At 34.3% G+C, this 26,852-nt stretch overlaps 1 protein-coding gene across 2 annotated transcripts in view; it reads right to left on the bottom strand.

Moving 5' to 3' along the window:
- Window positions 1-19,893: 19,893 nt before the first annotated feature.
- Window positions 19,894-26,852, bottom strand: part of KYNU (kynureninase) — a 90,544-nt gene continuing 83,585 nt past the window's right edge. For both annotated transcript variants that reach the window (XM_006191399.3, XM_032479384.1), the window contains 2 exons: window positions 25,002-25,232; window positions 19,894-23,675 (listed from right to left, as the gene is read on the bottom strand). In XM_006191399.3, the coding sequence (XP_006191461.1) occupies window positions 23,550-23,675; window positions 25,002-25,232 (357 nt within the window). In that variant the 3' untranslated portion in view covers window positions 19,894-23,549. The remainder of the gene's footprint in view (window positions 23,676-25,001; window positions 25,233-26,852) is intronic.

Raw genomic sequence — 26,852 nt, 5'->3', positions numbered from 1 at the left:
CGTTTATAATTACACCAGAAGAATAAAGTAACTAGGAATAAGTTTAGCCAAGGATGTAAAAGACCTGTATATTGAAAACTACAAAATATAATAACTTTATGAAAGAAATTGAAAAATACACAAATAAATGATGTCCATACTACTCGAAGCAATATACAGACTCAGTGCAATGCCTATCAAAATTACAATGGCATTTTTCACGGAAATAGAACAAACAATCCTAAAATTTTTATAGAACCACAGAAGACCTCAAATAACCAAAGCAATCCTGAGAAAGAAGAACAAAGCTGGAGGCATCATGCTCCCTGATTTTAAACTGTATTACAAAGCTATAATAATTAGAATGGTATTGCCATAAAAAAACAGATGCATCAATTAGTGGACCAGAATAGAGCCCAGAAATAAACCCAAGCATATGTATCAATTAATTTACAACAAAGGAACCTTCAAGAATATACAATGAGAAAAGAGAGTCTCTTCAACAAATGATGTTAAGGAAATTGGAGCACCACGTTCAAAAGAATGAAACTCAACCACTATCTTATACCACACAGATGACAATTTTTAAAAATTATTTTCAGTTTTGTTAATCATGAAATCTAAAAAGTATGTAGCTATTGAGAAAGAAGTCATATTCCAGTTACAATAGATAAGTTGCACCTGTGAGAATGTCAGGTAAGAGTTGGTTATGGGAGAAGGCATAGTTTTTGAATTTCTAATATTAATTAGATTAATAATCTATTACAGATTAGATGAAAGATTGTGGGCAGAGTGTGATTACTCTGTTTTTCCTAATTTCCTGCCTATATATTCATTTTAAAACTTGATGGCAAGAGGAAAAGAAAACTGTCCAGTGTATTCCTAAGGGCTGAGGGACTTTTGACTTGGAGAACTAAGGAGCAAGGGGTACTCAGAGACTATCTCCCCTCGTCCATGGGTTTCAGGAGATAAGACTAGGTTAGTATCAAGTATTTTGGATGGCAAAATGCCAGAAGTGTTGTTTCCTTCTTTTCGAAGTTAGTGTGAGAGCAGTGGAAACAGGTACCAGAGAGAAAAAGGAAGCACTCCCACAGGTGGGACCACCCTTTCCTGGCTGGGATGGAGGTTAATGTTTAGAAAGGGTTGCTCATTGACTTTCTACAGTCAATGAAAAGATCTTACTCTCAATGCCAAATCTCCCATATTTGAAATGTATAGTAATTGAAGCCAGATAATCCTCTGAGGTCTATTCTGTTTTCCAACAATAGAGAAGCAGGTTTATGAAAACACTTAGGCAGCAAACACAATCATCAGTATACCCTATTTGTTATCCCCACTAAGAGGGTTGTATAGTATTTGCAAATTGTGGAATCCTCACAGAAACAGTGTGGAACAGGGAGGGAAAAGTAACAAGCAGAGAGTGAGAACTTCAGGGTTCTAGTGTTCGACTGTGCTGGTCCTAAGTTTCTAAATCTGTGAGATGTAGGGATGTAGCATGGATGTAAGGGCCCCAGGAACACCTAAGGAAACTGCAGATCTTCAATAAAGTGACATATTGGAATCTATATTATTTAAATAAATACAGTGTGAATAGTTTTTCCTCCATTACTGGAAAATGGGATGCTTTAATTGACTTCTAGATAAATTTTCTGGCTTGTATCTTGGAAAAATTAATATTTGGGATTATTTATTAAAAATAGACCTCATCGTTAAACACTAGAATCCCATTTGGTCTGGGACATGCTTGTGTCCTGAAAGGCATTTGGAAAGTGAGGAGGAATTGGTGTTAACTCTGCACATTCTATGTGAGTCCTCAGCTCATTCAGTAGAAGGTCTGCATCAGTCACCCACACTACTTAGACTGTTTTTTACGTTTAATCTTTTTCGATTGAGCACATTTAGTTGAGTCTTTGAAAGTGAACCCCTGTGTATGCAGCAAAGCCACCGCATTTACATGACATTGCTTCCTGACTCATTTGCTCATTCCTCTAACGATTACCCTTGACATTGGGACTTCTGAGAATTTCCAGCAACTAAAAAAGAGAGGAAGTCTTCATTTATTCCCTTTAGTTGGGATTAAAACTCTCCTTCCTCTTCACTTTCATAAAACTTGGTAAATGTACCTCTATTTAGCTCATTCTGGTTTAGATTTAAATATATGAATGTGTATTTCTGGTTTCTACTTTTTTGGAGTAGCAATCATCTTTTTACTATGTCAATATCTATTTACAGCGTTGGATGTAGTGCATTTTAAAATATTTAAAAATTATAAAACAGAATTTTTAATGACGGCATGATTAAACCCGTTGCTTATAGCTCTGTATTTAAGTTGATTCTATTTTTCTGTCTTTATAAATAATATTTGGAAAAGCTTGCCTGAAGATATGTTTTGTGAGTATGTCTGCATTTGATTGTTATCCCCATTTTGCAAATAGAGAAATTAAGGTGCAGAGAGACTAAGTAATTTGTCCATGATCAGTTACTAAGTACTAGTAAGTGATAATTGAACCCAGTAATCTGACTCCTAAAATGACGTGTTTAACTGCTATGTAATATAGGCTCTCAATGTATTTGAAACATTTGTGTCCACTTGCGATTTAGAATTCAGAATTTTTCTGAGTTTACAAAGTGATATGATGTATACATCATATAATACATAGTACTTCGAGTGGGCGTAGGGCAGTATCACTTAAGTGCATTAATATAACTATAGCCAAATATATGAATATCCACACTAAATGTAATAAATAAAAGCAATATATAACCTTATGGAAATTCAGATCAAATGAGTTCAGACTAGATCAATTTTTGCCATCAAATGAGTTAAGTACCCTTAGTTAGCAAGTTTGAGTCCCATCCCAACTCTGCTTCCAGTTGCTTCATAGAGCTTTTAAGCAACAGATTTATTGGTATTGGGGGTAAGACTGTTCTGTTTTTGGCTTGATTAAGTAGTAATGTTTAAATTTTTACTCTTTTACTTTACCACGAAGTTATAATTTATATGGCAATGTAAGGCTTTTGTATCCTCTCTGTGCCGTCTACAACATTATTCTAATTATCTCTCGGTGTTCAACAAAGCACCTCAAAATTTAGAGGCTACAATTAATATACTTCATGAATGATTGGTCCAGAATTTGGTAGAGCTTCTATTCTTTGTGATGTAAACTGAGGACACAGTTATACTCAGCTGGCAAATGGACTGTTATAGAGAGGCCATATTTTAAAGAGTTCTTAAATTATTTCTTTGAAGATATCATAAAGAACATTTCAATAAAACAGAAACTAAAACAGTGGTAGAGCAAGCATTATAACAAAGTTGAAATTTTCCAGTTAAAATACTGTCTGTAATAATCTACTACTTTTTCACTGACACACACTTACTAAATAATATGTAAAATACTGACACCTAATGTTAACTTTATGTATCAGAAATTTTATCAGAAAAATTTTCAGTATTCTAAAATAGAATTTAGAAAGCTACTAAAAATTAAGGTTAAACAAGAAATCATACAGTTTTTCAAAATAAAATTATTGATTGTTATGCTAATGAGATAATATTCTGAAAATTAAAGGTAGAAAAAGCAGCTCATATACATTTAAAGCTTACAGTAAAAATCATGGGCACACAACTGAATTAAAGATTAGTGGCATAAATGTGTTATTGATTACATTTCAACAAACTAATGTTTTAACACAGAGGTCAGTAAACTTTTTCTGTAAAGGACCAGAGAGTAAGTATTTTAGGCTTTGTGGATGTTAAGGTCTCTGTCACAACTATACAACTCTGACCTTAGAGAGTAAGAGAAGCCAAGATAATACATGAACAAATGAGGAACACTGAGTTCCCTCTCCCCCAAAAGAAAGTGGGCAATGAAATTTGAATTTCATATAATTATCATATGTCAGGAAATATTATTCTTTAAAAAAATTTAGGCATTTGAAAATGTAAAAATCATTGTTAGCTTACAGGCTAAACAAAGAGATGTTGGACTGGATTTGGCCCATAGGACATAGTTTGCTGACCCTGGTATAATGACTTGTAGTTGAGAGGTCAATATAGGATGAAACAGAGAAATACTTCTCTTCCTTTGGGGTGAGAACAGATTAAATAAAAGGAACATTCAAAGATCAAGTAGATATTTTAGTTCATAATAACTACTACTCACCTCAGACTGATGTTGCCCTGTAAGCTGTTTTATATTCACTAGATTAGCCACAGGAACACTCAAACTAATTTTTAAAACTACATTCACAAACTAGAGTGTTTTTTCATTATTGTTTCATCCAAGCCTGTAACAGTCAACTGGAAAAAAAATCTTAGAAAACTTAGAAAAAGTTTTTGAACTTTTAAATAGGAAATCTTGCCTATTAAATATGTTTCTCAAAAGACTGAGGTTCATTTCCACATGACGCCCTTTCGAACCACATGGACTTTGTTTAGAATGCTCTTTCCTCACCCTTCGTTCCCTGTTTCTCACCCTCCATGTCTCATATAACCTCTCCCTCAATGGAGGCCTATTGGTGAAAATTTCCCTTGGTCAGTCTTCCATTGCACACACTGTTCTTTTTCTTTCCAACCCTTACCAAAACTCTACTGCTTTCATATCTGCAGTGTGTTTACATTACGGCTATCTTCCTCAGACCCTGAGCCCCCTGTGAATGGGATAACTGTGCCCTTTTTGATAATCCTTGAATAAGGAAGTATCTGTAGCCAGGGCTCAGTGAATAAAGGCATACCTTGGAGATATTGTGGGTTTGGTTCCAGACCACCACAGTAAAGTGAGTATCGCATTAAAAGCGAGTCACATGAATTTTTGGTTTCCCAGTGCATATGTTTACACTATAGTATAGCCTATTAAGTGTGCAATAGCATTATGTCTAAAAAAAAAGCACACATTTTAATTTTAAAAGTCTTTTATTGCTAAAAAGTACTAACAATCATTTGAACCTTCAGTGAGTCGTAGTAGTAATATCAAGGATCACTGATCACAGACAACCATAACAAATGTAATAACAATGAAAAGGTTGGAAATATTGTGAGGATTACCAAAATGTAATCAGACACAGTGAGCAAAAGCTATTGGAAAAACATCACCAATAGACTTGCTCAATGCACGGTGGCCACAAAACTTCAAATTGATATTATAAAAATACTTAATATATGGAGGATTCCATATTGGGAAATGATTCTCTACTAAATTCCTAAAGTTTGTAAATAAAATGAATTGAATTCTGAAACAAATGTTTCAAAAGAAGCAATTTACCTTCTCAATCCTTTTAATCCATCCTTCCTTTCTTTTTTCCTATGTTATTCTTTTCTTTCTTCTTTTCCTCTATGTAATAAAACTATGAACATAATTTTTAAATACTTCATAAGCTATACATAACTAAATACAGTAAGAGTTGGATGAATAGAGGACTATGAAGATTTTTTTCTTATTATTTAGTTTTCCTGTACTCAAGCTTTCCTTACTAGAAATGTCTTTAAATGTTGTTGTATGTTTGATATCACTTTGTCCTTTGGATAACTTCTGTCCTTCAGTCATCACACACACACACATACAAACTTACTTGATTTAATCTTTTTCATAAAATGTATATTATTCAAAATGACAGGATGTACCTAGATTTGCAGAGATAACTATGTCTCGTTGTGGTCCTTCTATTTCTGCACTAATTGTATGATGTTCCACATTATCATTCCATATCTTTCCTCTTTTTCAGATTATGTATGTTAAACACATAAAGAGAAGAGCAGGTTTCTATTTATATGACACCATTCTTCCTCAGCTTGCTCAAGCCTGGATTACAGTATGTTGTCTGGCTTCTCCAGAAATCTTCCTTTTTCATTTACAATAATAAAAATTCAATTTTTTTTGTCCACATGTTTAAAGTGTTTTAAAGCTGCCATTCACTAACAGCCTTAGTTTAGTTACACACAAACTGTTTGAATGCCATCAGAACTTCTTAAGTTACAGCTTTCTTCCTAATTATGAGCCATACATTATTGTCTATATCATCTATGGAATAAACAGCATTTGTGCTTGCCAAAAGAATAGCTGGAGGTGTTCTTATTTATACTGTATGCTGAAAATACAAATAAAAACACAAACATGGTTTACTGTATGTTACAATTAATTAAACCACTGCAATCAAACATTACCTTGTTTTTTTTTCCCTTACTTGATAGGATCACTTTAAATACAGTTGATTTTTGAAAAAAAAAATTGTGTCCTTAACCTCTAATGAAGAGAAAAGAAAATTCACTCAGTATCAGTTTTATTGAAATTTTTGACTCACTATATGTATATGAAAGAATAAGGACATATCTTAAAATATATTGAGAAGTTAGAATTTTCTTAATATTAAACTGAAACGTGGAGGGCATACCTCTATATAAGCATATCAAAGAAAGTATATTATATGAGCATATCAAAGCAGATATAAGACTACTACACAGCAGAAAAGAAGAAATATTAGGCAGAGTATGCATTAGCATTCTGACAAATATTAATTATTAGTTTGAAATCAATTTTATTGTCATTTATTTCAGTGAATGAGATTCTGATTTCCTAAAAACCAATTTTCATTCGTTTCTTGGGCAGTATGTTCATATAGTGATAGTCACAATGGACACAAATTAATCTTTCATGATTAAGTGTAATTAGTGAAATGCTCTTGATTAGACATTAAATAATAAGAAACATACTTTAATAGTTTAAGATAGTTTTATTTCATTGATGACAACTTATGAATTTTTAGTTTTTAAATATTATGATTCTTATTTCTTGACTAGTTTCTGTGTATCACACAATGTGCTGTTTTCTTTTTCAAAATTTTTTTATCAAAGTAACTAATGTAGTTAACAGTTACATAGAACTGCCAACACTAGAAATGTGTGCTTCATATTATTTAAATGATTTTATATATTAAACTACTTAATCTGTAAGGCAACCCGATAAAGTAGTACGATTATTGTGTAATTTTACAAAAGAGAAATGAAGGCATTGAGCATTTATCACAAAATCACATAACTAATAGGTGGTAGACCCAATATTTGAACTTGGTTTCAGAGTCTGTGAACTTTAACTCTTACAGTGTACTTCTTTTCATGTTTCAAATTTTAACTTTATGCCCAAAACAGTAGTCCTCCAACTCATCCACACCTACCTTCATATATATATATATGTATATATATATATATATATACACAGATATATATTTCATTGAAAGACAGTTGATTTATGTTTCAGGTAGAAAACAAAGTGACTCAGTTATACATAAATATATATATGTGTGTATATATATATATATATGTATATTTATATTTATTGTTTTCATATTGTTTTTCATTGTAAGTTACGACAAGATATTGAATATGTTCCTGTGCTAAAAGTAGGTCCTTATTGTTTATCTATTTTTTATATGGTAATGTGTTTCTGTTAATCCCAAGTTCCAAATTCATCTCTCCCCACCCACCTTTCCCGTTTGATAACCATAACTTTATTTTGTATGCTGTGAGTCTGTTTCTGTTTTGTAAATAAGTTCATTTGTATCATTTTGTTAGATTCCACATATATGTGATATCATATGATATTTCTTTTTCTCTGTATGATAATCTCTAGGTCCATTTGTATTGCTGCAAATGGCATTATTTCACATTTTTATGGCTGAGTAGTATTCAATTGTATATATATACCACAACTTCTTTATCCAGTCATCTGTTAATGGATATTTAGGTTGTTTCCATGTCTTGGCTATTGGAAATAGTGCTGCTGTTAACACGGGTGCATGTGTCTTTTCAAATTAGAGTTTATTCTGGATATATGCCCAGGAGTGAGATTGCTGGATCATATGGCAACTCTAATTTTAGTTTTTAAAGGAACCTCCATCCTGTTCTCTATAGTAGCTTGTACCATTTTAAATTTCCACCAGTAGTGTAGGAGGGTTCCCTTTTCTCCACACCCTCTTTAAGATTACTTGTAGATTTTTTGATGATGGCCATTCTGACTGGTGTGAGGTGTTACCTCATTGTAGTTTTATTTGCACTTCTCTGATAATTAGTGATATTGAGCATCTTTTCATATGCCTGTTGGTCATCTGTATGTCTTCCTTGAAGAAATGCCTATTCAAGTCTTCTCATTTTTTGATTAAGTTGTTTATTTTATTTTTTTATATTGAGCTAGATGAGCTGCTTGTATATTTTGGAAACTAGTCCCTTGTCAGTTACATTGCTTGCAAATATTTTCTCCCAGTCCATAGGTTGTTTTTTTGCTTTGTTTATGGTTTCCTTGCTGTACAAAAGCTTTTAAGTTTAATTAGGTCCCATTTGTTTATTTTTGTTTTTATTTCCATTACTCTTGGAGAGAGATCCAAAAAATATTGCTGTGATTTATGTCAGAGTATTCTGCCTATGTTTTATTCTACGAGTTTTATAGTTTCCGGTCTTATATTTAGGTTTTCAATCCATTTTGAGCTTATTTTTGTATATAGTGTTAGAGAATGTTCTCATTTCATTCTTTTACATGTAGCTGTCCAGTTTTCCCAGCACCACTTATTGAAGAAACTGTCTTCTCCCTGTCACATATTCTTCCCTCCTTTGTCATAGATTAATTGGCCATAAGTGTATGGATTTATTTCTGGACTTTCCATTCTGTTCCACTGATCTGTCTTTTCTGTTTTTGTGCCAGTACCATGCTATTTTGATTACTGTAGCTTTGTAGTATAGTCTGAAGTCAGGGAGCACGATTCCTCCAGCTCCATTCTCCTTTCTCAAAATTGTTTTGACTATTCAGGGTCTTTTGTGTTTCCGTACCAATTTAAAAATTTTTTGTTCCAATTCTGAGAAAAATGCCATTTGTAATTAGACATGGATTGCATTGAATCTGTAGATTGCCTTGATTAGTATGGTCATTTTAACAGTATTAATTCTTCCATTCCGAGAACACAGTATATCTTTGCACCTGTTTGTGTTATCTTCAATTTCTTTCATCGATGTCTTATAGTTTTCCAAGTATACATCTTTTGCCTCCTTAGGTAGGTTTGTTTCAGGTATTTTATTCTTTCAATGCAATGAAAAATGGGATTGTTTCCTTAATTTCTCTTTCTGATATTTTGTTGCTAGTGTATAGAAATACAACAGATTTCTGTATATTAATTCCATATACTGTGATGTTACTGAGTTCATTGATGGGCTTTAGTAGTTATCTGGTGGCATCTTTAGGATTTTCTATGTATGTAGCATGTCATCTGCGAACAGTGATGTTTTACTTCTTTTCCAGTTTGGATTCCTTTTATTTCTTCTTCTTCACTGATTACTGTGGCAAGGACTTTCAAAACTATGTTGAGTAAAAGAGGTGAGAGTGGCATCCTTGTTTTGTTCCTGGTCTTAGAGGGAATGCTTTTAGCTTTTCATCACTGAGTATGATGTTAGCTGTGGGCTTGTCATATATAGTCTCTATTATTTTGTGGTATGTTCCCTCTATGCCCACTTTCTGAAGAGTTTTTATTGTAAATAGATGTTGAATTTTATCAAAAGTGTTTTCTGCATCTACTGAGATGGTCATATAGTTTTTATTTTTTAATTTCTTTAATGTGGTGTATCACATTGATTGATTTTCAAATACAGAAAAATCTTAGCATCCATGTGATAAATCCCACTTGATCATGGCATATGATCCTTTAAATGTACTGTTGAAGTTGGTTTGCTAGAATTTTGTTGAGAATTTTTGCATCTATGTTTATAGGTGATATTGGCCTGTAATTTTCTTTCTTTCCTTTTTTTGAGATATCTTTGGCTTTGGTATGAGGGTGATGGTGGCCTCATAAAATGAGTTCAGAAATGTTCCTTCCTCTGTAATTTTTTGGAATTTTTTCAGAAGTATAGGTGTTAATTCTTCTCTAAATATTTGGTAGAATTCACTTGTGAAGGCATTTTTGTTTGTTGGAAGTTTATTAATTACTGATTCAATTTCAGTACTGGTAATTGGTCTGTTTATATTTTCTTTTTCTTCCTGATTCAGTCTTTGGGAAATTGTACCTTTATAAGCATTTGTCCATTTCTTCCAGGTTGTCCATTATATTGGCATATAGTTGTTAGTAGCAGTCTTTTATGATCTTTTGTATTTCTGTGGTGTTATCTGTAACTTCTCCTTTTTCATTTCCGATTTTAATTTGGGCCCTCTCCCTGTTTTTCTTGATGAGTCTGGATAAAGGTTAATCAATTTTGTTCATCCTTCAAAGAACCAGCTTTTAGTTTTGTTGATCTTTACTATTGTTTTTAGTGTCTATTTCATTGATTATGTTCTGATCTTTATGATTTCTTTCCTTCTATTAACTTTGGGCTTTGTTTGTTCTCCATTCTCTGGTTGCTTTAGGTGTAGCTTAAGCTCTTTATTTGAGATTTTTCTTGTTTCCTGAGGTAAGGTGGTATTGATATAAACTTCCCTCTTAGAAATGCTTTTGCTGTGTAACATAGGTTTTGGATCATTATGTTTTTGTTTTCATTTGTCTCTAGGTTGTTGTGTTGTTTTTTTTTTTTTAATTTCTTCTTTGATTTCTTCAGTGATCCGTTGGTTATTTAGTAGCATATGTTTAGCCTCCATGTATTTGTATTTCTTCTAGTTTTTTTCTGCTATAAATTTTTGCAGTCAAATGCTCTACCACTGAGATATATCCCCTCTGCTATAAATTTTTGAATTGCTGTTACCTTGAGGTTTTTGTTAGCAGGCTTGATAATTTTTTTTAAGTTGCTGATCTCTTAATTTCAAATGCATTATAAATATCCTGGATTTATATTCTCCTCTCCTCATGATTACTCTTATTGACATCATATTTTATATCTAATTGTTTTGTGTATTCCTTAACTGCTTATTGTGGCTACAGATGAGTTTACTACTTTGTCTTTTAACCTTCCTACTAGCTTTGTGTGTGGATAATTTCCTACTTTTACTGTATGTTTGCCTTTACTAGTGAGCTCTTTAATTCTATAATTTTCTTGTTTCTAGTGTGGCCTTTTCTTTTTAGCTTAGAGAAGTTCCTTAAACATTTGTTGTAAAGCTGGTTTGGTGGTGCTGAATTCTTTCAGCTTTTTTTTTAATCTGTGAAGCTTTTGATTTCTCCATCAAATCTGAATGTGAGCCTTGCTGGGTAGAGTATTTTTGTAGGTTTTTCCCTTTCATCACTTTAAACATATCATGCCACTCCCTTCTGGCCTACAGTGTTTCTGCTGAAAAATCAGCTAATAGTCTTATATGTTATTTGTTGCTTTCCCCTTACTGATTTTAGTATTCTCTTTATCTTTAATTTTTGTCATTTTGATTGCAGTGTGTCTCGGTGTGTTCCTCTTAGGGTTGATCCTGTATGGGACTCTCTGTGCTTTCTAGACTTGGGAGACTATTTCCTTTCCCAGGTTAAAGAAGTTTTCAGCTGTTATCTCTTCAAATATTTTCTCAAGCCCTTTATCTCTCTCTTCTGTTTCTGGGACCCCTGTTATGCAAATATTAGTGTGCTTGGTGTTGTCCCAGAGGTCTCTTAAACTGTCCTAATTTCTTTTGATTTTTTTTTTCTGTTTAGCAGTAGTGATTTCCACTACTCTGTCTTCCAGTCCACTGATCCGTTCTTCTGAGTCATTCTGTCGGCTATTGATTCCATCCATGTATTTTTCACTTCAATTATTGTATTCATGTCTCTTTGGTTGTTCTTCATATTTTCTAACTCTTTGTTAGAAACTTCTAACTTCTTGCTTTGTGTATCCATTCTCCTCCTGAGTTCTTTGATTATCTTTACAATTATTACTCTGAACTCTTTTAGGTAGATTGCCTATCTCCACTACACTTAGTTCTTCTTCTGGGGTTTTACCTTGTTTGTTTGTCTGGAACATATTCCTTTGCTGCTTCTTTTTGTTTAAGATGCTATTTGTATTTTTATGTATGTGATAGGTTAGTTACATTTCTCGACATTGGAAAAGTGGCCATCTGTAGGGTGCATCCTCTGCATCCCAGCAGTGCACTCTCCTCTAGTCATTCAATCTATATTCTCTAGGGTTTCACCCTAACGGGGCTATGTGGGTCCTTCTGTTGTGTCAGGCTAGCTATCCGGGTGGTCTGGTAGGATGCCAGTCTAGTTGATTGCCAAGCCCTGCCTTGTGCTGATGCTACTGGTTGCTGTTTAGCAGGGCCTGGACACAAGATCACTGATTGCAGAATCCTAGGGGGCCCCAAGGACTATTGCTGGCTCACTGGTAGTAGAGTCAGGGTCCCAAAGACTCTGGGACTAATGGTCACCCACCTGCTGGTGAAGCCAGATCCTGGGGTTAGTACTGGTCCATTGGGAGGCAGAGCCTGAGGGCCCAGGGACTCCAGAGCTCATTTCAGGTTGTTGGGAGGAGAGGGTACTAGTTCTTGACATTGTTGGGTATGGGGTTCAGGGTGTCCTGAAGGTTGTGTTTGCCTACTAGTGGTCTAGGCCAGGGCCCATCTGGTACCAAGGTAGTGTCTGGCCTGCATTGAGGGATTGTAGTTTTCTTGCTTCTGGTGTCTTCCCCCAGGTGGATTAGGCTGGTCTACAAGCTTGGCCTGGCTTCCAGTCAGGAGGGGCAGGTGCCTGTCCAATGGTGGGTAGAGCTGGGTCTTGGGCCTCTGGTGGCCTGAGTGTGTCCAGAGGTGGCCATAGGCTCTTTAGTTTTTAAGCAACCTGTCTTCTGATAAATTGGCTGTTTCCCCATCCAGTTAGTTGTTTGGCATGAGGCATCCCAGCACTGTCCTCTGCAGGCTGTAGGGTGGATCCAGTTCTTGGAACTAATGGTCCAATATGTCAGCCACCACAGCAGCAGTGTTCACATCACTGAATGTTCCCTAATATGTCCACCACCAGTGTCTGTATCCCCAAGGTGAGCCACAGTTAACCCCCACATTTTCAGGAGACTCTCTAAGTCCATCAAGTAAATCTGGCCCAGGCTCCTATCAAATTACTTCTTTTGCCCTGTGTCTCAGTGCATGTGAGATTTTGTGTGCACCCTTTAGCGGTGAAGTCTCTATTTCCCCGGTCCTGTGAGACTCTTGCAGTTAAGCCCCATTGGCCTTCAAAGCCAAATGCTCTGGGGGCTTGTCTTTCTGGTGCCAAATCCTTGGGCTGGGGAGCATGATGTAGGGCTCAGAAGTCCCACTTCTGTGGGAGAACCTGTGCACTATAATTTTTCTCCCATTTGTGGGTTGAGCATGAGATTTGATTATATCATGAGCCAGCCCCTCCTACCAGTCTTGTTGTGGTTCCTTCTTTATGTCTTTGGTTGTAGATCTTTTCTGGTAGGTTCCAGTCTTTCATCGATGGTTGTTCTACAGAAAATTCTGATTTTGGTGTACTTGTGAGAGGAGGTGAGTTCAGGGTCTTTTTACTCCACCATCTTGGTCACAGTCCCGACACCTGCTTTTAATTCCTGCTAACCAAAAGGTGACAGTGCTCAGCTTTCTGCTTATATTTAGCTCCATATTTTTAATTAATATAAACATATAGCTATTTCTTTATCTTCAAATTTTCAACATTGTTCTTTTTCCTACTGTGGAAGTTGAGCATTTAGTTATTATAGATCCCCCTCTCCTCCATGGCCCACAGACACATACACATGAACAAATACACTTTCTCTTGTCTCATCCTTCAAATATAGTGAAATGGTAATTTAGATTACATCAATATTCATTGTTTACATGTTTATAACTGCACAAATACTATTTACAGCTGGTGTTGGGTGCATGTGAAAGAATAGGAACATATGTTAAAATACATTGAGAACATAGCATTTTTGTAATATTAAACCGAGAAATAGAGGGTACATCTTCTACACTACATGCATTACTCTAATAATGTTTCTTTTACTGTAATCTTATTTTTTAGAGTCAATAATTGCCCTCATTTACATTTGCTCAATATTGTTTCTCTGTACTAATTTGGTTTCTCAAATTAATTCTGACAGAATTTAAAACTCTTCTCAGAATAGTGAAATGCATGAGGCATTAGGTATTTCACCAGTTTGTATGTGTATGAGTGAGAAAGAGAGAGATAGACATAGATAGAACTACGAAGTGAGAGAGGCAGAGAGAGAGAAGTAAATATCCATCCCCTGGAGCCCTCTGAGCATTTGCACCAGTCTGGAGCGGTTCTGCTCTCGGGCTATTGTCGTGAGACTTCTCTTCATGCTCATTCTGGAAATCCCATTGCCTTTGTGTGTGTGTGTGTGTGTGTGTGTGTGTCTCAATCTTTTCCAGTAGCTTCTGAGAAGCAATGCATGAGAAGAAAACAGTCTAAGACCTTGTTCACCTAAAAACATCTTTATTCTATCTTCACATTTAATCGATAGTTTGGCTTGCAATTGAACTCACTATTGGAAATAATTTTATGTCTGAATATCGAAAGCATCCTCTGTTGTTCTCTGACTTTCAGATTTGGTAGTAAGAATTTTAGTATCATTATGATTGCTAATCTTTTTAATGTAATTTATCTTCTTCTATAAAAGTTTTTAGGACCTTCTTTATATCCGCAGTGTCTTACATTTTTCATGCAATGTGATTTACATTGAAAAATCCAAACTTGTTCTGTTTAGTACTCATTGAGCTTCTTTCTTCTGAACACACATCTTTGTTTCGGGAGAAGTTCTTGGGAGAAGTTTTATTTTTTGAATAATTTTGGACGATTTTTCTCCTTTCTATTTTCTCTGCTTTCTTACTTTGAAAACACTATTAGATAAGTGTTGACCTCTAGTATTAATCTTCTAATTATCTAATCTTTTTGTTCTATTTTTTAAGATAATGCCTCAATTTTATATTTCAAAATTTCATTTGAATTTTTTATTTCTTATATGTTTATTTTTAATTTTCAGAAGCTTTTTCTTGTCCTCTGAACCCTTTTAATTGTATAGTCTCCTTGTTCCAAGGTTTTTCTTTTCTCTTGAAAGATTTTAATTACAGGGGTTTTTTTTTTTTTTTTTTCTTTTTCTCTTCTTTCTCTTCTCTTTCTATTATATTATTTGTTCCCTACTTGTTCTTTTGGATTCTATCTTGCATTTTAAATGTTATTGTCAAATGTCTGGTGACACTTCATGTCCATTTATTTTTAAACCTGGAACTCTGAAAACTAGGTACAAGCATTTTGTGCAGGGGCAGAACTTTTTGATTGGTGGGTGGCACTATACCACAATGAGACTCATGTAAAGATTTGTAGTTCTTATCAGCTGGACTGCACAGTTTTCCTAGAGAGAACCCTATAATCATACTCCTGGGGTGGGCTGCAGGGGAGGTGGACCTGACCCTGGGTGTATGCAAAATTTCTTGAGACCCAAGAGGAGGAAGGGAGTTAGGGCTTTCACCATTTAAAATGCAAAGTTCTGCTAAATCATTCAATGTGTAGTCAAATGGCTCATCCACCCCCTCAGCTGTCCTCATAGAACTACACAATTCATCCTCTCTAGAAAGTGAACTCTTGGCTTCGTGGGTGTGGAGATGGTGCAATATACGAGTTGCACAGGCTAAGGAAGGGATTTGTGGTCCAACTGCTAATTATATGGACTTTCAGCCATCTATTTTCCATCCCACTGTGCATCCTGGCTTTCAGAAATAACTGGTACCTCCAATTCCTAAACATTTCAATGATTTTTTGACCTGAATTAGATGAATCTCTTTGATAGCCTCCCTTCTCACATTGGCAATTATATTTCAGTTTTCTTCATCCTGCCAAGTTAGTTTACTTTCCAGTTTTAAAAGTGTATTGTATCTTCCATGCACTCTTGACCCTTATCATTTTGGGAGTGTTTCTATGTTTATGACACTTGTATTTAGTTACCATTTTTGTGAGATAGATGATTAATATTACCTAGAAGTATAGATTAGTATGCACAAAATTTGCTCCCTTGAAATGACTGTATTTTACCCAAATTTCCCAGAGAAATTACTTTAAAACATTTAGTTTTCTTTTTGTCATATTTTATTTTTACTTTCTCTGACACAAATACACATTGAAATCTTTGAAGAGATGAAATTTTCTGTTGGATAGGGAATCACACAGGTCCTGAATATTGAACTGCATAGAAGTGCATGAACTGAACACAATAAATGTGTCAGCTTTGGCTGGATTGAAAGCTATTCAAAGGAATGTTATCTGAGCTTTAATATACTTTTCTTCAATCCTCCTAAGTATTGTTGAAACAAAGATACATAAGAAACAGAAATATAACAAATATAGTACATAAAAATATATGTAACAAGTTTGTTATGAAATAAGTTAATATGGCCATCAATACAACCAAATAACAGTTATAAAATAGCAATATTATTTAGAATTCAGTGAAAAATGTGACATTTGGAGTCAGTTACCAGCTTCAAACAGTCTGGTTCTGTTGTTGCCGCCTAAAAAAAGACTGTCTGTGATTTTCTCTTTCTGTTCTTTTTTTTCCGCTTAATTGCCATTTTTTCCCAGACCAGCTGTAGCATCTATGTCCTGACTTTGATCCAACTACTTACTTTAACCCATAGAGAAAATGTCTCCCATAGACTCTGCATATATCACTGCAATGTCTCCATTCTTGACAAGCTTGCTGTTTTAACACAATAGAGTGCAAGGAGAGATGCATGAAATGAAGCTCCCACACACTGGGAAAGAGTAAATTAAGACCTCTGTTTAGTAAATATTGGCACACAAATGCAGTTCTTTTCACCTAAAATAATATTATGAGTATATGCGATTGAAATTGCAACTAAGGCCCAGGAATCCAAAGTTCGTTAGCTTCTTTATTTTTCATGAGAAGTTGTGCTTTATAATATTATTCTCATTTGATTTAGGATATTAGGGTAGGTAGAAAAAATGTATGTGCAGATACAGCATAGGTTGTAATTTTCCTCTCAAAATCCATTGTAAGGAAATTATAGAAACAATTTTTCGACGTGTGGAGGCAGAAGAGATTGTTCTCATCAAAGAATATGTGGTGTGACAGATTATATTCGTGATTTATGAAAATCATGAGTTTTGAGGCAAGTGTCCTAGATTTTCATCTAAGTCACCACCATTTATTGCTTTTTCTTAATTTTCAAACATTAATAAATATAGAGAATTCCAAATACCATCATCTAGTTTTAAAATTATCAAGATTTTGTCACACATTTTATTCTTTCCTTGTTTTCTTCCTTCCTTTCCTTGAGCCTTCCTTCCATCCATCCATCCATCATTTCTTCTTACGATAGATAGAGTAATGACTCCCAAAGATGTTTGTGTCCTAATCCCCAGAACATGTGTATATTTTACATTATATGGCAGAGTAGAATTATAATTGCAGATGGAATTAAGGTCACTAATCTCTTGGCCTAAAAATAGGGAAGTGATCCTGGATTATCCAGTCAAGACCACTGTCTTCACAAAGGCCGATAAAAGTGGATGAGAGAATCAGAAGAGTAGAGTTGGAAGGAGCTGTGATTATGAAAGAACCATCAGAGAGATGCAACGTTGCTGGCTTTGAAGACAGAGGAAGGGAACCAGAGCCAAGAAATGGGGCTCTAGAAGCTGGAAAAGGCAAGGAAATGGATTTTCCCCTAGAACCTTCACGAAGGAATATAAGCCTGCCAAAACCTTGAGTTTGGTCTGATGAGACCCATGCTGAAGTTCTAACCTACAGAACTGTAAAGTGATGAATGTGTGTTCTTTAAAGCCACTAATTTTGTGATAACTTGTCTTCTTTCTTTCTTTCTTTCTTTCTTTCTTTCTTTCTTTTTTTTTTTTTTTTGGTTGGGGATGAGGGCAGAGAAATTTTAAAGTAAATTCCAGACTTCATGTCATTGTATTCCTACTACTTGATATATATATCTGGATATATTAATATCTTGTTACATCCGCAATAGTTATCACAGCTAACAAATTGAATACAAATTCTTTTCTCATTCAAATGTCCTCAGTTCTCTTGGCAAAATATTTTTATATTTGGTCTTTGAATCAAGATCCAAACTAAGTTCACACATTGCATCTGCTTGCTTTGTCTCTTCAGTCTCATAATCCAGAATAGTTCCTTCTCCTTCACCTGTTTCCTACTTTATTCATGCTATTGTCTTATTGAGGAAACCCAGTCAGCTGCCATGTAGAATGCCCCATAATTGCTTTTTTGTGGGGTCATTTAGCTTGTTCTTCCATTCCTTATGCTATAAACTGGAGAATAGTCCTAAAAGTTTGATTGGATTCAGGTTTATTATTTCCTTAGTCTGTAGCCTAAGTGGTGCTGTCTATTTCAGATTGCATGACATTAGGCACACAGTTACAGATTGCTCCAGTTTTAGTGGTACTAGTGATCAGTGAGCTTAGGTGGTAACAGTCTGATGCCCCCATTATATACCTTCTTATCAACTTTAATTTTTGATCTTTGCCTGAATCAATTATTCTAAGAACTGAAGTGAATTATTTTCTAATTCTATTTTCCTTAAGTATGAACTATAATTTTCTATAAAGGAATGTTTTTTCAAGAAAGTATTTGTAACATGCTACTATATTTATTATATATATGAACAGAGAGAAATATACACATATATTTTATGTATAAAATATGTATTACTTGTATTACATATATATGTAAAGTAATATAAAGGATAAACCAAAACATGAAAAAAATATAGATAATGGGAGTAAATAGAGTGAAGGGAATAGGGGCAGAATCTAGACTTTTCTGAATATTCCTTGCTTGCATATTTGAAGTTGAAATTATCCAAGAATTTTATACAGTTCTGAAATATTTTTAAATTTAAAAGGAAATTTATAAAGATTGAAAAGATAATCCCAAAGTACTGAATTTAACTTCATATACAATTGGTGGTTTAACCATACAGAGAAGAGTTGACACAAATGCCTTTAAAACACAATGATCTGACTTACTATTCCTAGTGAGATGTATTCTAAGGGCAAAAAGAAGTTTTCAAAAAATCTTAAGCTGTTTAGTCATATTGTTTATAATAGCTTTGGTATTACTAATTCTAAAACTATATATATATATATATATTATACATTATATATATATAATGTATGCATATTTGATAGTATATATTATATATAATAAAAATAGTAATCAATATTATTAGAACCAGTATTTTCAGCATGAGATAAAAATATAAAATAGATTAAATTAAATAAAACTCTGTTATCCTAAATTAAACTGAAAATACGAATATGAAAGAAAGATATAATTTATCTTAAAAGTAAGTATTTCCTAACTCTTTTAAATAAAAATCCTGGAAATAATGATCAACCCAATTACAGTGACCACCCTTGCTGTTAAGACTAGAGTTTCTAACTACCATTTTTCTCCAAAAGGAACTGAATATTTTTAAAGAAATAAATGAAATCAAGTTTGAGGTGGGAACTATGCAAGATAAGCCTACATCTTGTCAGATCAAAAGCAACGTAGCTGTCAAAAAACATCTGACGTAATGTCAGAAGGACTCAAGAGCCACATTAAAGCGTAACAAATTGAAAAATTAGAGCATTAATAAAAATAATAATTTCAATAAGCCAAAACCACATCAGAAAAATAGAAACCCATTGGTTTATAATAATCCTCTTTATTATTTTGTTGAGATTAAAAATAATTTTACTAGAGGACAGGGAACATACCCTGTACCTTTCTCAAACACGTCATGCAGATACTAATGGCCCACACAAGCATCAAACCTGTCATTTCAGTAACAGGGTGCCCTAATCCAGTGATTAACATGTGTTTTTTTATGATGTGATGCTATCAGGGTGTTTGCAAGCTTCTTTCTTAAGATTATGCAAAAATCCACTTACTTAAAAATCAATGCTCTAGGAACTTCAGTTTGTGAAACAAAGACATAACAAAATTTGAATGTAAACCCATATAGTTTTGAACTTAAAAGTAGAAAGTTACCGAGTAGAAAATAGTTGTAGAAAAAGTTTATTTTTTAACTTGTACATAAGTTTTTGACTTTACATCCAGCCTTTCTCCAGTAAGTTTCGTATAATAAGTATAATTTCGTGATACATAAACAGACCTATGTATTACAATAGCACCCAAGGGCATCACTGTAAAAGAATTGATATCTATATAAACGTGCATAGAGCACAACTCATTTTTCACATATTCTGCTTAAGAAAACAGGATGTATATAATGTTTTTTTTATTTTCAGTCATAAACCATTACTTGACAGTTTTGTATGTTGAGGGGGGATTAGATGCCAGAAAAAAGGAAGGAAGGAAGGAAGGAAAGAAGGAAAGAAAACAACAAAGAAGGTTAGAAATTCTCAGAACCCCCAAATGAAATAAAAGTAGGAACAAAGAAAGTAAGGAAAGATCAAAATAAACTTAGAATTAAAACATGGCTTTGATCCTAAGGGTTTCTGCCATGTCCTAGAGCCACTGAGCTTCAGTGTCAATAACTAAATGGGACATGGGACAAGCCTAAGACTGGCCGAGGTAAACAAGCTGAGAGGAGAGCCCCGCAGAATGTAGACAACCAAAGAATATGTAAAGGATCAGCAAGAAAAATTAGAATCTTCTGAAAATTTGTAACTATTAATTGGTTATGACATGGATTAATATATTCAACTGCAATGCTGCTCATGTAATTTGAAAATCTTGAAAACAAGAATTTAAAGTTTTCTTGTGTCAAAAGTGACCTGGGCAGCAGGAGCAAACATGAATATCTTTCAAAAATCTCACTTTAACCCAGTTCTCAAAGTATTCCAAAAGGGTCAAGATAATGAGCACTTTGAAGTTAACAGTTACAATGTAGACAAGGAAACAAGCATTAGATGTGAAAACCAACAGAAACAGAACTGTAAATTCATCATATATTAGATGTAGAATATAAAATACTTCTGAGTATTAAGACTAGATAAAGAAAATGCTGTCTTAGATCAGGTTCCCTAGGAATAGAACCTGAGTCAGGGATTTGAATAAAAATGTTTTACTGAAGGAAATATCATAAAAAAATTGTGAAGGAGAAATTGGAAAGGGAAAGTCTGAGCAAGTGTAAAATTCAGGTAAAATTCTAATTTTGGCTTAATCCACAAATTAAGGATGTATCTGAAGCATAATGTGTGTGCATGTGTGTGTGTATGTATCCTCATTCTTTTTTCTCCTTCTACTTGTGTGGAAGTTATACATTTATTCTCTGTTATTTTAATAATCGCGTTGGCTATTTTAATATGCATACAAGACAAAGACAAAATCGATAGCTACTATTGGCAAGGATCAGGAACAAGGGAATGCTCATGTGTTACTGGTTGGCGTGGAAACTGGTACAACCACTCAGCACTTTCAGTGTTTTATGTCCTGGACAAACTTTTGAATGTATGCACTAAAAATGTTAATAGCAGCACTGTTGCAATGTCACAAATATTTAGAACAACTCACATCTTCATTAGTAGTAGAATGAATTTATAATTCCAATTATACAATAGAATACTGAGCAGCAGTGAAAATGATTGAAAGTTATGTGCAACAAATGGATGAATCTCTAAAACATAGGATGTTGAGCAAAAGAAGCAGAAGAAGATATACAGTATGATTGCATTTATATAGAGTTCACACACAGGCAAATTTAGCTAATAAATTTTCATGGGTACATACATAGTCACAAAACTTTGAAGAAAGTAAAGGAATAATTAACCCAAAAAGTGATTATCTCTGGATTTGGGGAGGGGTGGAATGCAAGTGAGAGGAAGCAAGTTTCTAATGCTGTTTCTTCACCTGGGTGATGAGAGTGATGATTATGCTTTGAATAGTTTTCCTACGTAATTTGATATAATTTTAATGGGATTAGCATGAAGTATTTTAGAATTTAAACTTATAAGCACCTTCATCCACCTTCCTTACTCAAACATCTAGTCAGTAACCCTCTGATATTTCTCTCATAGTTTCACCTTTAATCTTTCATCAAAAAAGTTACAGTCTGTAATTACATATTATTTACTTAGGTGTGTATACATTTGCTCTGTTTCCTCACTAAGCTACCTGTTCCCTGAGAGCTGAAACCATGTATTTTTTGTTTACCACTGTGAGGCTCAAGAACAGTTTCTTCTGCATGAAGTCATGTATAGTCAGATTTTAAGGTTTTGACTATTTTTCCACTTATGAAGATGAGTTTTGCCAGAAGTGGGGGTGGGAAGCTTTTCTAAAGCAATTATGCAGCCATTCAGTTAAGTGAGATAACATACAAATAGAATAGCACAATCCATGGTTTGTGGGAAGTATCTGATAAATATCAGTAGTCGCTGAGGTTGGTGTAGGAGTTCTGCATCTTTTTAGTTACCTCTGCTATTCAAAGTGATTGGTTAAGTTAATTTCATCCAAATTTATTTCATCAGAGGTAAGAATTACATAGTCCCTCTTTCTTGCTGCTTATGTGTACAAATGTAAAATATTTTGTCAACTCATGACTAGTTGTGACAGCATCAATAGCTGAAAGCTAGGGACGTCTTACAGGGCTGAGTGTAACTGTGGTTTTTTTCATAGTGGATAAGAAAGGTCCATAGATTTGGGGGAGGGGTTGAGAGATGAAGCACTCATTTCCTAATTCCAATCCTCAACCTCAGGTATCTTGGAGTTTCACTATTTAGAGACAGAATAACAGCTAAAGTCTTTTATCAGGAGAAGTTCCCATTAAACAAAACCAAAATATTATGATAACATTAAATAAGGAACACGAAAATGGATTGAAAATGGATTAGGACCCAAGAGTGGGTGAAGAAATCAATTTAACAAGCTTCAACCAACATTTGCTGTAATGAGATAAAATAAAATAATAAATGTGAGAACACAGGCAAATAATTTATGCAACTTTTGGTTTTGTAATATATACTATTTTTAGAATGAGATCTAAGATGCTGTCTATTCACTGTGAGAATCATGGTAATGTCAGGAATGGTAACATGAAAGAATGGCAAATGGAATTTTAAGAAGCTGTTGAATGAAAGTTGAAAGACATTTCTTCTTTCACAGATATTAATGTATTGCAGCCAATGAAATAAGGCATATCCACTAAATAAATACTAGTCTCTAATATTAAATGTATTTCTTGGTGCAGATTGTGACCAAAACATTTGAAAGCCTCTTCCATAGAAAATGTATTTTCTGTTCCTTAGATTGGCGTTAGATGAAACATTGCAAAAATCATACATGCAACAGACAGTTCAGCTACAGTGCCTGTAAGAAACTATTTGGTAAATTAAAACTAAAGTAATATTTCTAAAATTGACACAAAAATTTCACCATCTATGATGAAGTTGTCAGTTAAATTATAAATTAAATCAACAAAAGCATTTTATTGACCATGAAATATGACAGCTAACCAAGACTGTGTGCATAATACTTGCACTAATAAAGACTTTGATCCACCAAACACCAAGAAATGGGACAGCCATATGGATTTCTCAAGGCCATAGACTCAGAAAAATTGTCATATTTTTCTGTAAAGTATACAATTCATTCCCAGTATGTGTAATCATGTTTTAAATACTTGCAATAATTAAGCCTTGAGTAATAGTAATAAAATAACCACAGCAGCTTTCCATATTATTTGCTTAAGTTGCCGCTAGTTTTTTGCTTCTGCAGAGTCAAGTGCAGAAGTGAGCAGGTTGATAAATTTATAAACATCATGGAAAGAATTGTAGAGAGGAACTGGAGCCACTCGGATGCCATTTGGTTCCCGCTTGTCACACTGTAGGGAAAACAAGAAATAAAGCCACGATAGTGTTAGCATTGTTCACATAATGGAAATCTATGTTCAAGATAAACTTACATAAAACATTCATACTGATTTCCCTGAAACTTAATATATAAGCAGGTTTTTTTTTTTTTCATTTTAGGTAAAATATAGTGTTCCTAAGTTATTTGCAACTCTCCTCTTAATAATGATTACAATATTAATGGGTTGATACATGAATATCCAAAGTACTTTCCTGAAGTCCACTAAGCAATCGTCTGTTTTAAACATCCAGTAGACTGAGTATGCAGTGTTTCTGTGGGGAGAGACTAGAATCCTTGGACACATTTCAATGAATGAGACCTCACTGAGATCGGGAGAGTTTTAGTCAACTATATTTCCATTGAATTAGTAATCCCTAATCTCACGAATTAGGTTCAGATAATTTGGCTTAGTCTCAAGATCACTATGACTATCTTTAAGAAACTCCCGCTGTAGGATAGACAAGATAATAAATGGTTTATGTGTGCTGGCACATTTAATTCCACAACGACTTTTGAGGTGAGTATATATTTGCACCCTAAAAGCAGATGCGGGATCTCAAGCCAACAGGTGTTAACTAACTTTCCCAGGAGCACATGGCTTGTAAATGGTAGAGCTTGATTTGGAATGCTGATATTCTGATTTGAGCCTCCAGAATCTGGGGTGACCTCTCCCAAAGATTTGCAAGGCTGCACGAGTGCAGCAGTTCCTAAATTACATCATCACCGGAAATAGTTACATTATCACCATTTTTCCTGAAATTACTCACTGAACATGTTTTAGTCCTCTTCCAGAGACTAAGAGGGCTACTTAGGCCTAACAGTTAAAAAAAATTCCATACAATGTTAACACTCCTAAAATGTGTCTACGTTATCTTTCTTGACTAAAGTGGTAAGGTTGAAAATAACTTAGTTCAAGCAAATAACCAAGTAAGGCTGATTTCCTTTTTTTCCCTCTACTGTATTGATAACGTTCTTTAATTCCATTTATTCAATAAATACATAATGGGGTTTTTACTAAATTTTTTTCTGCTCAAACTGTAATGAAAAGAATGGATAAATTAAACAAGGCTTGTTTCCTGTAACCAAAATTTGTGGTATCTTCCCTTTTATCCAAAATAGCAGATCTCTGTGCCTTCAGTAAGCACAGTGCTGAATATTTAGTTGGCACTTAATTTATCTTCGCTAACCGACTGATGTGAAATAACATGGAACATTGAATAAGCGAAACAATCCAAATTTTATCCTCAACATGCAATCCATAGAGAAAACCTGGTAGCAAAGCAAGACATATACTTACAACCACTCCTCTTTTTTCTAGTTCTTGGTAAACATAGTTCATTGGAACAGAAAATGTTAGGGTTAGCTGGCAGCCGCGATCCTCTATACTGGATGGAGTAATTATGTTCACAACTGTTTTCTTGGTTTCTGCCTTATCCTGGCTATAGTGATGCTTGATCATGTATTCCAGATAACCAGTTAGCAAGATAGACTTTCTCCTCAGTGCTTTCATAGTTGCCTGCCTAAAGATCTGCAGGATGAGAAACAATCAGGTTAACAGTGTCTTGATTTCTAAAGAAGCAAAAATTAACTGTAAATCATGCATTAAAAAAAAAGAAATGCCCACTTTTGACCTTCCCAATAAAACATCCTGTTTTAGATAATCTTTTTTGTAAAAAAAAAATGTCCTCTTCTAAATGTTTTTCCATTCAAACTGAACGCAAAGCTTCCATGACAGAAAAGTCGTACAAATGTCATTTAAACAATACGTGTGAAAGCTGAAAAAAAATAAGTTAACATGATGTTCTTCAGAGTTATTTTAAATTAGCTTTATTTAATTAGTAAAAGTAAAGCATACTTTAATAAACACATTTAAGTATCATAAATTTAAAAAAATATTCCCCAAATCCATTTTATACAATTGTAATCAAGAAAAGTTTTTTCTATTCTGATACAAAGTTTGTTTAGTTCACAAAAAGTACAGTAAGAGCTAAACACTTATGTGGAGGGTGTTACCAATATTATCATTGTTTTACCAATTCTTAAATCTCCTCACGTTTAACAGTAGGAAAACAAGCAGTTAAATAAGAATGGTAAGTTTTGTCAAACAGAGAAGCAGATGATGTTAGGTAATACATTTATTAGTACTGAAGCCATTCGGTCTTTCTCTTTCTTTTTTTCTTCTTTCATATTTTTTTTTTCTGCTAAACTCTAACACTGGTGTGAAAATACTGCCAGCTGCTGCCTGAGGTGTCTTATATTAAGATGAGTGACAAGGGCACACAATAACGGGTGTTGCAACATTAGGGGTCAGAACAGGCATGATTTTCTAGCTTATCTCCTAAGGTCAAGTAGAGTTTAAAAATATATCCTACATATAAGAACTGAATGAACTGCAAACAGAGCATGATGCACTGGCAGGCCACTTAACGTCCCTTTTCTGTATCATGCTATGCCACAGAGCAAAAATAGGGTCATTTGGTGATATCTATATATAAAGCCTATGAAAATAGTTTTTTCTGTATATACGCATGGCATGTGTGGGCAGGCATTCTAATAAGACTCAAATCATTCAGGCATAGATCTTTCTCAATCTATTGCATGGAGGCTGTGGATTTAGCCAAAGGAGATGAGAGTTGTATTGAAGGTAACAGATTCAAAGGAAGAGAAGAGAATCAGGATAGAAAGGTATCTGCCTCTCTCCCTAACCGGACCTCACAGAATATGTCTGCAGCCTGAGAAGAGATTAACTGCAAACTGAAGCTGAGGTCTTTGATTAAGAAGGCAGCTGACATCTTCAGTGCAAACAATACTGCTGTAGGACTCAGGTAATCCCAGTTACAGAAGTTTGGTAGGAGGCATCTCTTTATTTCCTTGAGTAAAACAAAATGTCAGTAGATCTGGCACAATGAAGACTTTAGAGAGTATCTCCAAGTTTTGGATCAAGGGAGCCTGGTCTGAGAATCAACATTCTCATAGAGGGTAAGAGCAGGGACAGGTAAAGTGTGCACAATGAAGACTTTAGAGAGTATCTCCAAGTTTTGGATCAAGGGAGCCTGGTCTGAGAATCAACATTCTCACAGAGGGTAAGAGCAGGGACAGGTAAGGTGTGGCCCACCAGCAGCTTGGCTGTCAGGTGTGGAATTCTAAC

The sequence above is a fragment of the Camelus ferus genome, chromosome 5 (genome assembly GCF_009834535.1).
Source record: "Camelus ferus isolate YT-003-E chromosome 5, BCGSAC_Cfer_1.0, whole genome shotgun sequence".
Taxonomy (NCBI): domain Eukaryota; kingdom Metazoa; phylum Chordata; class Mammalia; order Artiodactyla; family Camelidae; genus Camelus; species Camelus ferus.
This window is presented reverse-complemented; position numbering and strand designations above follow the sequence as displayed.